Genomic DNA, 15900 nt, shown 5'->3' on the forward strand with positions numbered 1-15900 from the left:
TTGAGCGCAGAAATCAAGCAATAATAGCTGCATTTGTCTAAGAAGAATCTGTTTCATTAAAACAATGCGCTCACAAACGACTCACCACACGATTCAAGATCCAGATCTGCGTTTAATGAACTTGATTTCAAAACCGGTCCTTCTGATACTATCGACTGAAAGTTGGCGGCGTGATGATTGAAGGGGGTAGAGCGATTCTTTCATTCGGGTTCGAATCCCGGTCGTCATGGATTTGGTGTGAAGATGATAAAACTGAAACACAGTCTCATTGAAAATAACAATGTGAAGAAAATAACAACGAATAGATTATGTGGATGCCCTATAAAAGAGTGAAAAGACGGTTTAAGTACAAGAGATTTTATAGACTTTTGACTCCTGGGGTTTATCATTATCCCATTTCTACAAAGCTTGTAGTGTATATGCATTGAATATGTCCGACTATTCGTTTGAATGTGAAATTGATATTCTATAACTTTGTTTTCCACCAAACTCTCCAAACGTAGAACAATGTCATTAACTGCATGTGGGAAGTATGTTGTCGAAAACGCAAAATTATGGTATCAAAGAAAATGAATAAAAGCTTTTCATCTCTGCTATTGTATATTGTATCATATTCATGCATGCCGCTTAATGTGATTAACAGTACGTTCCACTCGTTCTACTCAATCCTTGACGTCACTATGTCCGACCGCCTTACACTCACGACGACCCATGTCCATTGATGGACCGATGTGGTCCTTGTTATCAATGGACAGTTATCATTGTCAATGAACAAAAATGTCAAGTGGAAATTAGACGTTGTTTGATTTTGAAAAATAGAAAATAGAAACGAGTCGTACTTTCAGATAATCCCAAATCTAAATATCTCGCTTTAGTTAAGGGTTTGCTAAAGCACTTGGAACATGACATGACAATTAAATGTTAGCAATGCCATTAAATCCATTCCATTTGAACTGCCAATCAAATCAACGAAGTTGTAGCGTGAGTGTTGCGACCTTCACGATATTTATACAGTGGATAACAAAAGCATTGATAGACCCCAACAAGTTATTCCAGGAGATGGGGGTAGAAAAACGTCCATCTAAACACCCGTCAGATGATGCAATGAAAAGACCAAAACCAAAATTGAGATAAACATTTACAGGCGCCAATAGTTTGAGCCTAAGTTAGGCTAAAGCTAAATTATTGTTTAGGATAAGTGAGGGATCCTAAGTCCACAACCACTTGCAGTTGGACTGTCGAGTTGCCTCTGCCCTGTACGAAACCGTTTGTCATATATTTTTTGAATGCTTGGGTGTCATGCCCCAAACGAAGGATCCGTGGACCAAAAAGACGTGAGAGTAAGTTGCTCTCCGTTTGGTCCAGTCCAACAGCAAGTGGTTGTGGACTTAGGATCCCTCACTTATCTTAAACGGTATTAAATTTGTTATCTTTGGTAGCAAAAAGACAACACTGGTGAGGATTCACATTTCCGAACTTATTAGCAAATTTCATTTCAATGGATGTAACTGTTTTTGAGAAAAATGTTTGTAGCAGACATTAACAATAGGGAAACATACTAAAAGAAACTATCTAAGCGCAATTGACACACCGAGACATCAATACATGAATCACAAGCGCCACCAGTAAGTTACCTATCTAGTAGCTAACACGCGTATAACATATGTAATCACATTCCGAGTAGGCAGATTTTCTCCTTCGTGCCTCCTGATAATAGACTCATTATCAAATAAAATGTTTAAGCTCTCAATGTCATTCCTGTTGAAAATGCAGTATCTTAACAAAGTACGATTCCAATACTGTCACGTGAAGCACATCAAATTGTAACCAGCACTTCAAATGCAGATTCTACAAAGGTAATAAAATTAATCAAATATTACCAATATTAATATTGCTTTTGTTTTCGTTTCCCAAAAACACTGAAATCTGAAGGAAAAACTTAACGTTTGTGGATATGACAAGCACACTACAATCAAATACGAAGGATTGTAATGAAGCCTCTTTACTCCAATTTGATTTATTAATGATTTTATGGCGCAGTGTTAAATGACTAAGAATTCAATTATATATATTGAAATCGAAGTTTACCTTCTTTTTATTTTGAAATCAAAGTCAAAGAGAACTAGATCAGTTAAATGGTAGGTGCGTATTGAGATAATTTCTAATCTAGTTACATTATATGTGAATATACAGACTACAAAAGAAAAAAAATATTTTCATTATTTCTTCTGTAAAAAATAACACTCTTTGATTTCTGCGATATTTTGTAGAATATGTTAAAATATGTTTAAAATTTTGGAAGAGATCACCACAGACAAGTAGAAATTTTTTCATCTCTCTCTCTCGCATTCATTTCTCTTTATCTTTTATCTTATAAAATATATCTCTCTCCGCGAAAATGCTTTGATCGATTTCCTTGTTCATTAACCCATTTTTCCTAGCTTTACTCATTTTTCTTTGTGTTCTTATATATTTAGATTCCATATTTTCTGATTCAGAACGCAAAAAACAATACCAGAATTGAGAAGGAAAAAATTACCTATGCGCGATATCTACACGTTCGCGCTTTAAGCAAAGTACATAACTTTTTTGGTATCAGCGTGAACGGTAATTGCTCGTGCCATTGCGCCTGGCGTTCTATCCTCAGAACAACCACTTTGATGAGATCCTTCGCCCGAATCGTGTTCTTTTTCAACTAGATGATATCTGAAAAAAAAAAAAAAATTACAAATTAGAGATTAAAAAAATAGAGTACTCAATTATAAGTCTAACTGTCAATGAAATGGGCACGTTTACTATGAGCAAACTAGCGCAGAATCATAAGCGAGTTAGTAAATTTAAAAGACAACTCCTGTTGAACGGAAAATATTCAAATCTTCGCCTTGGTTTCCTTTTATAGTAATTTTTGAGACTACAGCTCTCAGACGTACACATACGAAATTTACAACTACTTTTTGTTATGTCGTCGTAGGGAATTTTAGGGCAACGCTGTTATTTTAAATTAAATGATTCTCGTTAAAAGTTAATTCTCGGCTTATTTCATCATCATTAAAACTAGTAGGATTTATATCCAAAGGAAGGTAGATTTAATAATATAAGCAAATTTCGAATTCAATTTTGTCACTTCTATTCACGCTTTCGAATAAAATTTAAATAAATAACAATTGATTCTCCCTGAAACAATTCTATAGTAGATAATTGTGAATGGATTGATGAATATGTGATCATGGGGGATTGGAATAGATACTAAAAACGCTTGCTAGGATAATATGGTAGCTCCTCATGCAGAGAGAAAGCTCGAATTGGTTATTGTGCTGGCTAGAAAGCAGAAGTCATCCCTCCAAATGCGAAAAAAGTAATAAAAAGTCTCTTTTCATATTCCGTAAAGAGAATAGTGGTTTCTTCATCAGAGCAGGTCACTCGATATGCACAAACTTTCTGAACGAACAAACTATACCGTTGGAAGTCTGCACTTCTCTAGACTTTATCCATTCGGTAGCAGGGTCGTGTCTTCTGGACCTCTTTCGCCACCGTCTTCGCTCGTAATTTTCGTCAGATTGGGGACGATAGATTCTCGAATCATCATCTAATGTAGTAATTTTATTCGATCTTTAGGTCATTTCTCATCTGCTTGGATGGTCAGGGCGACCTTAGCTAGCGAATCATGACCATACCTTCTGCGAGGGCAGTGCAACACCATACGAATTGCGATTGTCCTCATTTCAAGCATGATCGTAAACTTTGTAAATTTGAGTTTAACTCAAAAAAGAGGAGTCCGTGAACTACAAAAGAGGGAGTAAGTTGCTCCCTAAGTGGTTTGGTCCGTCACTAAGTGGGTGCGCACTCAGGACTCCCAGCATCCTCAACAAAAAAAAATATGATCATATCGTTGTTAAGCCACTGCTGTACGCAGCATCTTCGTTTCCATTGCCATGGGGTCGCGTTTATTGTCTTTAGGGCTCATATCTATTTGTCAACTGTCTAAGCATCTAGCAACGCGGCCAGCTGCCTTTTGATTTTAATATACAACCGGGCATACTTTTACGCATTAGACCAAATTTCAAACACCGCGGTTGAATAGAGAGCAGCGGCCCGAACTACGACTAGCCGTCAACCTGGCATTGGGAGAGTAGTTAATGCTCAAAAACGGATAGTAATTAGGAGTTGGAGAGTTAAAGTATATAACAGCAGGGATTTGAAATATCAGTAATTTTCCCATTACATTTAGTAGGAATAGGTCATATATTTGAGAAGAAATAAAACTCTTCGTAAGCGCTTCTAATATACAATTAAATACGTGTTCAAAATTATAATTCAATTCTATTATATTCTAAAATTCCAATTATTAAATTCAGTCGTACGATATTTGATTCTCGTAAGTGCATATTTGTCCAATATCACGTAAATTTTATTCACCCACTTTTCATGATATACAATTCTTACAGTTCAGCAGTCCAGGACTGCGTGAGATTACCTCAGTTTCTATCAAGTAAATAAATATCGCGGAAACCGGAAAGTTGGTTTTGTTAAATAGTATTTAAGGAACATTAATAAAATACGTAGGATATAGCGGTTCAAATGCCGTGTACATCACTAATCAGTATAGTACAGATAAATCAACCTGTTCTTTAACAGAAAGCATTTTTAATGGCGATGATATATAATGGGCGACCATTTCATTTGCGAATCGAATGTTATTCGGCAATATAATCGCCCTATTTACGTGGTTGGGGGCAACCACCACTCATTTCGACCGCATCTCGCGGTTAGCCGAGACATACAACCACATCCAATTGACCGGAAATGCGTATGAACCCTTAGGACTAGCCTGCGCTTGGAATCAAAGGTGCTACGACGCTGCAATTTAATTTCACACCTTCATTGATGCTTCGATCTCAAAGGGCCATTTTTGGGTCGATAGACGTGCTACCGATCTAAACAGGATCGTGGTAACTATTCCTTAGTTCGGACCAAGCAATTATGGCGGAGGAGTGGTGTTATATTGTTTGTCAGAAATGTAAAAAATACTTCCTTCACCCATAGAATGTAAAATTATTAAAAAAAAGTAGCTAATTCTCAAAATTCGAGAGATATAATAGATGTACAGAAAACATTTCTATTGATATCAATGGCTTTGGCTATTTCCTTTTCTGAGATGACTATTAAACGAAAGCTTGACTTCTCTTGAAACATAGCTATGCGTCCATTCCTCAAAACACAAATTATGAACTTTTCGAAAACTTAAGGTTTAAAGTAAACGTTGATAAAAGAAACTTACCTTGCGCGGAAGGCTACTAAGTGGGCATAGTAGGCGGGAGCGGGGATTGAAACTGATCTGGTGCATCTCACATAAGTGTGACACAACTGATACGTCAAACACTGCAATTCATCTGAATCAAAATGATTGTCATCCCACAGAACATGGTAGTGTGAAGGGCGGCTTGTACCCTATCAAAATGAAAAAAAAAAATGTTTTTTTTTACTCATAGAACTTAATCAAATCAATTATCCTCTTACCTGGATACCTTGATGACTACATAGATAAAAATCAAATTCTGTTGGATGTGTGATTCCTACATCGACTGTTGTACCGGCTGGAATATTTCCAGATTTGCCACTTTGCTCTTTTTTATCTGCACAGAAAAGCCTCGTATGATGCCTCTTTTGTACTACTATAAACGTTATTCCTGGTTTATAATCAGCTTCTAATTTGATGCATGCCTCTCGAATAGCAGTAAGTTCATGTTGTAACACATGAGGGAATTGACCTTCAGACACACCGTCACGGTATAAGATAATTCTATGTGGCTTGTAACCACCAGTCGACTTGTAGAACATGATAAGAAGTTCGCGCACCATACTACTCAATTCTTGGATAATTTCTTGGCGATGTTGTTGTACCCGAACAGTTGCTGCGTAACGTGACGGATGTGCATCCATAGAACCGACAACTGCGGCAATTGAGGGTTTTTTATTATCGCCAGCAGGCGGGTGAGTGACATCAGCACCAAGGAAAATAACAGGTTCGTTGAAAACTTTCGGTCTTATTGATGGTACAAGGATTGAATTGATGCCGCCTAATTTTACGTTGATCTTCAAGCAGAGATTAGATAGAGTTTGGGGCGATGTTTTATTTACATTTTTAGCTTGCACACATTGTGTTGCCATTCCAAGTACAGTATCACCCACGCGTTTCACTTCGGCTGCAAAAGAAGAATGGCTTATTCATATTGGGAATATAATTTCTTGACAACTTTTGATCATTCGAATCCAGACTATCTAGCTGAACAGAAAATATTAACCATTACTGTTAATTGCTATAATATCAAATAGATTTTAACATACCAAATAAAAAAAGAGGGAAATAATTAAAGAAATTGACTTGCAATCGAGCTCTTGAATATTTACACTTTTAAAAAAATACATTTTCTTACCGTATACTGGCGTTTTCCCGGGCAAAACCACTACAACTAGTTGTAAGGCATTGAACGAATTCTTTAAATAACGGAACATCGGCTCGACTTGATCAGGTCCTGTCGCATATTTACAGAAACACGGTTGTCCTATTATTGGCATACCAGCATCGTTGGAGATCTTTTGCAGTTGTTGTGTGAAATTTCTCAGTGCATCCTCCCGAACCGTTCGTTGTGGTGCGAAACATGCAATAGCCCATACACGTATTTCGACACCAGTGAAAAATTGTTTGCCTCGCATGTCCCAAACTCCTTGATTGGGCGATGCAAGGCTCACCTTGTTCTGGGGAGGAAATAGCTGCTGTGCTTATTTTTAAGCGATCTTCAACACCCATATAATTGATTCATAAATACTTACTTGTCCACTCATGCTAGATACACGTCCACCATATTGAAGTTTTGGCGGCGGCAGTACTCGGCCTCGAACCTCCATCATGCTATTTGAAATTGTTAATCCAAACTCCTGTACGTATGAATCGTTGTTGAAATCGGCACGCTTCACTAAATTATTGATTTCCCTTTCACGATCAGGAGCTGACCGGGCTGTCGCCTTGATCATTGTTGATGTTTGCATATCAGTTAACTTTTTGATACATCGTTGTCCAGCCACGATATTGCATACTTCAAGTGGTAGATATGTGTGCTTGTGCTCTTGCCCAACTTGGAGGCATGGCAAGTGTGGATAGCGAAGTTTCATACGATATTTATCTAAGAAGTATTTTGCTACGGTGCATTCTACTGTTTGACCATTTTCTAGTTGTAGGGGAAATCTGTAAAAAGGGAAAAATAAAGATATTTTCGTTACATACTAGCATATTCAGAGGTTAAATTAATTAAATATACATTTCAATATCGAAACAATGATGATTGATGATATTAAAATATGTTACCTGTATATTATATTATATCAGCTACATCCATATTTTTTACCTCAGTTGGGTAAAATACGGGGAAATACACTGGGGCGTGGTTTGATTGATATTGGTTACAAGTCATTTAACCATTGTAACCTAATTGCTATTCAACGAAAATACCATCTTGTTAAACAAATTTGGCGGAATCATGCAGGAGTCCTAATGACCCGATTCCAGTTTGATTTTTCGCTAGGCTGCCACACCTGCTACTGATATTTCTTCTAAAATTGACGAGTAAGTTAAATTCTAAAAATAAAATTAATTCACCACATCGAATTTTAAACTAATTTCATATCAGAACGGATTCATTTCATCAAATGAATGAATGAGAAAAAAAGGAAATAACAATCCAATCGGATCAGGGCCTTGAACTGAGTTAGAGTACTTCATAAAAGTCCGTAACGATACACCATAGGATTGCAGTATCCTATAGGAGGCAATGTGGTCAAGCATTGCCTTCGCCCGAGGTGCTCATTCACAGCACAGCCGACTAGTATTCGACGTCAAACCATGATACAAATCCCACTGCCACGAGTGAGATTTGAACCGCGACCTTCCGTACGACAGCCTTGCGCTCTAACCACTAAGCTATCTGAACACGGACCGAAAAAATGATGCTTAGAGTTTTCATCGACTACAACGGTTTTTTCTATTATGAATTTCGGTCAGGGGCTCTGACAATAAAGAAGTATTATTTGGACGTTACGAAACGCTGGCGAGATTGATGAACACACAACGTGGATTTTGCACCATGATAACGCACCACCGACAATGTCATTTTTATCTAAATACAGAACGTAAACCATCCAATGCGGAAAAAAACCACTATAAGGATTAAATTTAGAAGTCGACAGAGATGATGATTAATATGATTACGATTATAATCAAAAGTTCTAAGTTGAGTCTGTGAAGGACATCAATGGTCTCATCCGCCATGATGAGCAGCTTAAAAGAGATACCCTAAATCGTAACATCGGATATAAATTCCATCTTTTGTAGATATGAACGGCCACCGTAAAATGTGGAAGTTATAGGATCCGTAAAATTTTGGAAGCGGACTGACGTCTGAAATGCTACGAAACTGCAGCATAGATAGATAAGTTGTGGGGATTATAGGAGCTGTGAAACAATCATTCTAAAGAACTTAGGATTACGTAAAGTACTATATATTTATTTGAGGAGGGTTTGATCGTTGACACAACAATCCGCTTTGTATCAGGGCATTGAGGTGTGTTAGAGCATTCAAGACCGTAACGGTACGCTACAGTACATGGTAGGAGGCAACGTGGTCAGCATTGCGCTCGCCCGAGATTATTATCCTGATTTCATTCAGGTACTCATTCGTTTGACTGGTATCCGGCATCCAATCACCAGTGAGACCAGCGCTCTAACCAATTGAGCCATCCGGACACTCCTTTTATAACAGACTGGAAATTAAAACGCTTGCAGATCTGTTACGCGCATAGTTTGCAAAAGTAAACGATGCATTTCTGGACAGAATTGTAATATGTGATTGAATTTGTTTCCTCACGATACCCATGAGTCAAATAAAGCAGTATGGAATAACATGAGGGGCGGTCTATTGATAGCCAGCAAAACGATTGCAATTGTTTTTTTTATCGGGGAATTTCTGCACATTGGTTTCTCGCATGGACATTGCACAATTAATACAACTTATTACTGTAAACATAAAATTTGGTTATCGATCCAGAAGACGTGACTAACTTTGGATGTGCTTGCATTATTGTATTCCATCAAATAAATTTGAAAAAGACAAAATCTTGTTTATGTTTTATCCACCCTCGTATGATTATGATTAGATAGTTACATATTGTTAATCGTAATACAGACAACTCGACTACCATCATGCAATTATGTAACTTTAATCGAGAACGGGTAAATCCTTGGATATGATTAGTTTCAATCCTAGATTTTGAGATGATGCTTATTATCTTGGGGAATTATTTTTAGGAACAATACGAGTTATGATGTGAAATGGTTCTTCCACCTCTTAAGTGCTTATTATAACGGATGAGTGAGTGTGGTTCTGAGGTAACTGGTAGTCGGTCATAAAGAAAAGTGCGGGGCATGTGACGCGCGCAATCCACTCTTTGCCTGATAGCACTTTACTATCAGTCTGCGTCATAGAATCGTGAACACTAGAACACGTTTGCTTTGTTAAAAGTGGCGAGCCGATAACTGCAGTTTAACGTGAATTCCGATGACAATTCAACATTCATCGAAATAATTCGACTCTAACGGTGGGTTAACAACCCTAGAATAGTCGATTCAATAATGAAAAAGAAACCACTTAGCCCCTAATAGATTGTGCGTACTCCGGAAAACGTGGAAAGAAGCAATGCTTCGCGTACATTTTCATCCGTACCAAATAGCGTTTGGATAAAACCATGCAGGTGGTACAAGTGACGAGGCCAATTTTCAGCTTGATAGTGCTAACAGACAGAATTCACGAACAAGCTCTGCATAGTCCCATAGTAACAGTTTGGTGCGCGATGAGAAAGTTTGGGGTCACCCAAACATTTTTTTTAAATGGTGGACAGTACCATTCTACCTCAATTACAAAGAAGAGGTGCAGATCATGGACATTAATAGTTTCAACAAGATACGGCTACAGCACCCACCGCCAGACCATCCATATTCCATCTTATTTCAAGAAATGGCAACATTTTTTTGCATCTACGGTTAGGCCTATCCATATACGATTTCAGCATGTTGGAATTACTTAAGTCACGTGTCTATGAGGACAAACCCCGTAATTTAAATTAACTAAAACAAGCGATTCGTTAAGAAATCACTCTAATTATAGGAGGGCATTGCAATGGCATTGCGCTCAACGAAATACCAAAATTTGGTACCATGTACCTCTATTGCACACATTCAGAAAACAATTCTTAAACGTCTTGCTGATCGCAACGGAACTGATTCTGAAAAACCACGTATAACAGAGAGCAATGGTCTTCAGCTTCATCTTGTTACAATTTAAAAATTCTCATCAATAGGATTAACTAGGGTTCCGCCCGATAGAGGTTACTTTTTATTTACAATGAACTTGAGATATCAGTTAAACTGGTTCATTCATTTTACTTACTATAGGAATAATAATAATAATCGTTAGCGCAACAATCCATATTGGATCTGGGCCTTGTAGTGTGTTAGAGCAATTCATTTAAGACCGTACCGGTAAACTACAGTAGTACACTGTAGGGGGCAATGTGGTAAGCATTGTGCTCGCCCAAGATTATTACCCTGATTTGACTCAGGTACTCATTCATAGCTGAGTCGACTGGTATCCGACGTCAAATCACGATACAAATTCTACTGTCACCAGTGAGATTTGAACCGCGACCTTCCGTACGACAGCCTTGTGCTCTAATTACTCAGCTATCCCGACACTTTAGGAATACATATATCAAATTTTTTAAAACACATGCTAACCCGAAGCCCAGATAAAGAAGGAGGCTTTGAGGCAACTTATCCTCAGTAAAAAAAAATAAAATGCTGAGATCAGAGAAAGAGATAAATAAAGTCTAGTTGGAGTTATTCCACTATGATCGTCTCTCTTGGTGACGTCCCACGACAGACCGATCAAGAAAATGCATCCAGAGTAACAAGCCTCGGAAAAATGCTAGGGCGTTCATCTCAGTCGACGGGCCTCGATCCTGTCCAGAAATGGGCAAGGGTTCTTGACGCATGAGCGTGTCTGCACGCTAAATTATCGCACCCTAACTGGAAAGACCGAGGAACTCGCAGGGGCCCTTCCGAAAAGACAAGAAGACTGCAGAGAAAGACTGCAAGAAACCCAAAATGCTGCAACTTAGAACACGAACGCAATAAAAATGAATACAAACTTCTCTATTTTGGTAGCCCACACACTCAATATGGTGTTGGTATTGCCATCTCGGAGGATGCATAACAGTATTCTTCGTTAAAAATAAACGAAACTACCTTTGCATGCGTAAACACCCACATATTGAGAATTAAATGTACCGTAGTCTCACTAGTTCGGATCAATTAAACCCAGCCGAATCCAGATCAAGCAGAAATCCGGATTACCAAAGATGTAATGTAAAAATGTTTAAAGAAGAACATTTATTTATTTATTATAGCAAACGGAACATATGATTTTAAAAGAATCCACTCACGATAAATGTCAGAATTAAGCAAATGATCAATAATACAGTGAAAATGAAGAATCAAGAAGAAATAGTTGAAAGAGATTTAACTTGTTTGAAAAATTCAGTAAGTTTTGTTTGACGAATAATTGCTTGTTTATCTTCCATTGCTGCCGTAGCGTTCCCAGAATTGTCAAATTTTTCGAATCAACATTATTTTCCTCTGCCCTTTGTATACAGGTACTGACGTGTTAAATAGCATCCTCATCTTCGATGTTTAGCTCATCTTATCAACTTCTACAATGGAGAAACTGTCCTCACTGTTTAGTGGTAATTCCCAAATACGACTGTTGATTATTTTAATTCATCTCTTGAAGAAAAACTATTTCTCCTTAAGAATTGATAACTGACAACCATTTTTCCTTAAAGTTGATAACTGGGTGTTATCATCTGGATCTTCGTTAGTATCTAAATTGCTCACAAAATATATTTTTCAATACTTAACTTATCCCAAAAACTCGCAACCAAGAACTCATCCTTCCGAAATGTCATTTTTTATTTTTCCCATAATGCAATTGGTTAAATGTGTTGCACTTTGGTTCGTTGATTGGATGAGTACGATCACATTAGGGGACAGTGACAGTGTCACAATTTTACCACCATTTCTCATTAGCTGCGCTACGTGGCCTGGAGTATGGTCGACTATGAAAGAGCTTTCCCATTAAGGTTGTTCTCTGCTTGACTTGTCTTATTTGTTTAACAAACGACTCATGGAATCCATTTCGGTACTCAACTGAAAGGTCGGTGGAGTTTTCAAAAGCTTTTAGATGTTTTGCTTTTTCAATGACCACCATTTTAATCTTATGTGTACTTTTCCATTTGTACAGGGAAGAAAAGCAAAGTAGTTCTTTATGCAGAAGATGCCAAAGTTCGATCAGGAAGTAATTTTCAGAATAATAGTGATTAGTTCGCATTATATATTTATTCCAAAGTTAAGTTGATTTAAATTGTTTTCGTTTTCCTCGAGAGTATATATGTTATTTAACATCATCCGGATTAGCGAAGCTGTGCTCGGTCTAAATTGCAAGGGACGTAATGTAAACTTTTACCCTGCCCTACCGAAACTGTTCTGTATGTTAAATCAGCAAATATAGTTTAAGTCGGTAATTTCCTTTAAACATATATTTTGACCAAAGGCTTTCCTTTTAAATCTCGTGAATAGAATCAATGTTAAGATGTAAATCAAAAAATATTCGATTGTGAATCGATATATTTCTAAACATCATGTCGCTTCAAGCAACTACGGGCTGTTTTATTCAATTCAATTAACACTTAATATGAAAGTAGAATTTACTTACGATTGCATTTGTGCTGGTCGCCTCGTTACGTTACACACGCGATATTTTCTTCGCATCTGACCACAATGGGTAATTTCAATTTTCAGGCCCTTAATTTCTTTAGTGAATTTCACTCGTTGGGAATCGGTCAGTGGTTTTCGCTGTTCATTGATATCTCGAATATCTAATACTTCACACATAAAATCAATAACGGACTGTGCTTTGTAGAAAGCAGTGGCAGAAACTGAAAAGAAAATACAAACGTAAAGAGAAATGATCGAATTAAAGCTAAAATAAATTACTCACCATCAATGTTCAACATCATTTTCCATTGTGATGGGCGAACGCTTTGATGAAAACCAAACCACACTTCACGACCTCCGCCCAGCGGATGATAGTACCCATCCGGCGAACTGAAGAAACTCCTTCCGACAGGCGTGTACGTCATACTTGGTAAGTGACGCATAACAACATCTAATGCCAATATCGCATCGTAAGGGATCTGTCGAGTTCGTCCTTCTAAGGCTTCTTCCAAGTTGAAGAGTGATACCTGTGCCACCCACTTTATCGTTACGCGAAAAAGACGATCCTTTCCTTCTCCCGGTAAAGTCACTTCCAGTTCCAATCGATCATTTCCAATAGGTAACGGATCACGCGTATAAAGATTGTTCCTTCCATCGAATACAGGTTTCAGTACTCCGAATATTTTACTGTAAGCATGTACCATTGTTTCTATAATTTCTCTATTTACTTTACGCGGACATTTATCAGGTTGAATATTAATATCATAATGGTGAACAAAACCGCGAGGCATTGTTACTTGGAAATGATTGGCACGTAGCACAATTGGTCTTCCTTCACGCCCAAGATTCGGTCGTCGTGGGCACGTAAATACTGGCAGTTCGGGCTGTGCTGGGAGTGTTGCCGATACAACACCCAGAGCCGACGCACTCGCAACAGCTGATGCACCTGTGACATTTTGTGTACTAGGACTTGTTACAGAAGTTGGATTCACTGATGATCCTGGTGCTGGTGGCGCTATTGGAAATATAATTGATAGTAATCATAGAAAAATATTTATAACAAAAAGGGAAAAAAGTTCAAAAACAAATCACAGAAAATTCATTAAGACGATCAATGTTCTTTCCCAATTTAGATAAATTTCATGCTCCTAGGTGATAAAACTGCAAAATATATTCTATTTTTTCTGACAAAAAACTAAATTAACCTTAAAATGCAACCCGATGCGAAATTTCTAACATTAAAGAAGTACTTGCGGGACATATTGAAAACATTCCATTCATTCGGGTTGTCAAAGTGGTATTCTATTCGACTAACACTTACTTGTGTAAATCAAAACAAAATTTATTCGATCTTGAATAGCCGGGAGAACCCAGCAACAGAGCCTAGCAACATATTCTAGTAAAAAGGTTTATGATCGTCTTAAAGAACCCTCTGCGAAGATAGTCAACATTTCATATAAAAATATATGCTAAGCTCAAATACGATACACAGAATAAATCTGTTTAGAAAACCATTTGATCCAGTAGTAAAAATCTAAACAAACGCTACCGACTTTTTGCATTTAAAAAGGCAGTAGTGGAGCTTGCGAAAGAAATTCACCTCGAGAATTTCAACCAAATACTCGACATAAAAAGTGCAAATAAAGTAATTTTTAATTCAAACATTTTCCCATCCACACATTGAAAATGAAGCTACATGATGGAAATGCAGTTTACAAATCTTACATTTGTATGAACAACTGTCCTATACAAAGTTAATTCGGTTTGCTTTTAATCGTATGTAAGAAAATTCATACAACACTTGCCAGGGCAAGTTAGCGTGTTTTAAATTCAGTAATAAGCTATTCGATAAATAGTAAAAAAATACCACAAGGTAATAGCTAAAATATATGAGTAAATGCTAGAAAAAATGAATTCAATTACAATGTTTACATGGATTAATCCATCAAATAACTGCATTTGCATATTAGAATGAACCCAAAATTCTACTTCTGATTTAAAATACAAATGAAAATTCATAATCTATTTCTAGTACTCTTACGAAATGATGGGAAAAACATTGACGAAAATAACGCACTAAACATTTTAGATAAGTACAGCAATAATATTCAAAAGCACAAACCCAATCCAAAGCAAATTATAATCCAATACACATTCATTCAAATTACATCCATTCTGATTAATATAAAAACACAATTTTATTAGTATGAATTCCTTAAAAATATGATTATCATTTTGCATATGATGTTTACATGTGAGTGTATCGAAGCTAGTCTGCGACTGGGAAGGACTCGGTGGCCTCGGGGGCGAAGAAGTCCATTGTGGCTCTAAAAACGAAAAATGGTTGTTTCAAAATAACAAAAAAGAAAAACCAAAATCAAAATAAAAAGTAGAATTAAAAAAGAAAAAAATATATAAAAAATTGTTAATCATTTTTGTTGTTATTTTCAATCACAATTTGTTGTCGATAACGTCGAAGCTCCCGTTTCGAAACCAAATATTTTCCGCCTTACATCAACAATTCAATTTGAAACAAACGAAAGGATCGACATTTCGACAACTCATCGTTTTTATAAGTACCTAATCACCTAGAAAATGAACGCAAAATATGAAATGAATGAATTATGAACGAATGAACGCGTAATGGACATGCGAAGATGTACTTTGATTAATGAAAAGGGAAAGAGGTGCTTCCGATGTTCCTTATTATTTAATTTTGAAACCACAGCTCATCTGATGTTACTTACATTTAACACATTGCGTGCAGGCGATTTCATTTATATTATATTATGGGTCAAAACATAGAAGAATGAATGTACAAAGCAACTAGATAGATAGAATATTCTTACATATAGTAATATACGCAATGTGTTAATACCGTAAAAGTGTTTACAGAAGTTTTCAGGACGTATAATTAGATATTCACAAGATGAGTTATAAAAATACCCTCTCCAAATTCAAAGCGCAATGCTGAATAAATTTATTGACTATCAAATCAAAACATATGTACAAATTTGATG

The 15900-nt window shown here is 36.9% G+C and overlaps 1 protein-coding gene across 8 annotated transcripts in view; it reads right to left on the bottom strand.

Annotated features, from left to right (window-relative positions):
* Positions 1-2127: 2127 nt before the first annotated feature.
* LOC119653764 (protein argonaute-2) overlaps positions 2128-15900 on the bottom strand; it is a 68078-nt gene continuing 54305 nt past the window's right edge. For 3 of the 8 annotated variants that reach the window (XM_038058746.1, XM_038058752.1, XM_038058751.1), the window contains 8 exons: positions 15133-15207; positions 13164-13895; positions 12879-13101; positions 6832-7243; positions 6435-6774; positions 5518-6203; positions 5279-5448; positions 2568-2706 (listed from right to left, as the gene is read on the bottom strand). In XM_038058746.1, the coding sequence (XP_037914674.1) occupies positions 2568-2706; positions 5279-5448; positions 5518-6203; positions 6435-6774; positions 6832-7243; positions 12879-13101; positions 13164-13895; positions 15133-15207 (2777 nt within the window). Of the gene's footprint in view, positions 2707-5278; positions 5449-5517; positions 6204-6434; positions 6775-6831; positions 7244-12878; positions 13102-13163; positions 13896-15132; positions 15208-15900 lie in introns of all 8 variants that reach the window. The other 5 variants (XM_038058750.1, XM_038058753.1, XM_038058747.1 and 2 more) reach the window with 4 other exon arrangements.

The sequence above is a fragment of the Hermetia illucens genome, chromosome 4 (genome assembly GCF_905115235.1).
Source record: "Hermetia illucens chromosome 4, iHerIll2.2.curated.20191125, whole genome shotgun sequence".
Lineage (NCBI taxonomy): Eukaryota > Metazoa > Arthropoda > Insecta > Diptera > Stratiomyidae > Hermetia > Hermetia illucens.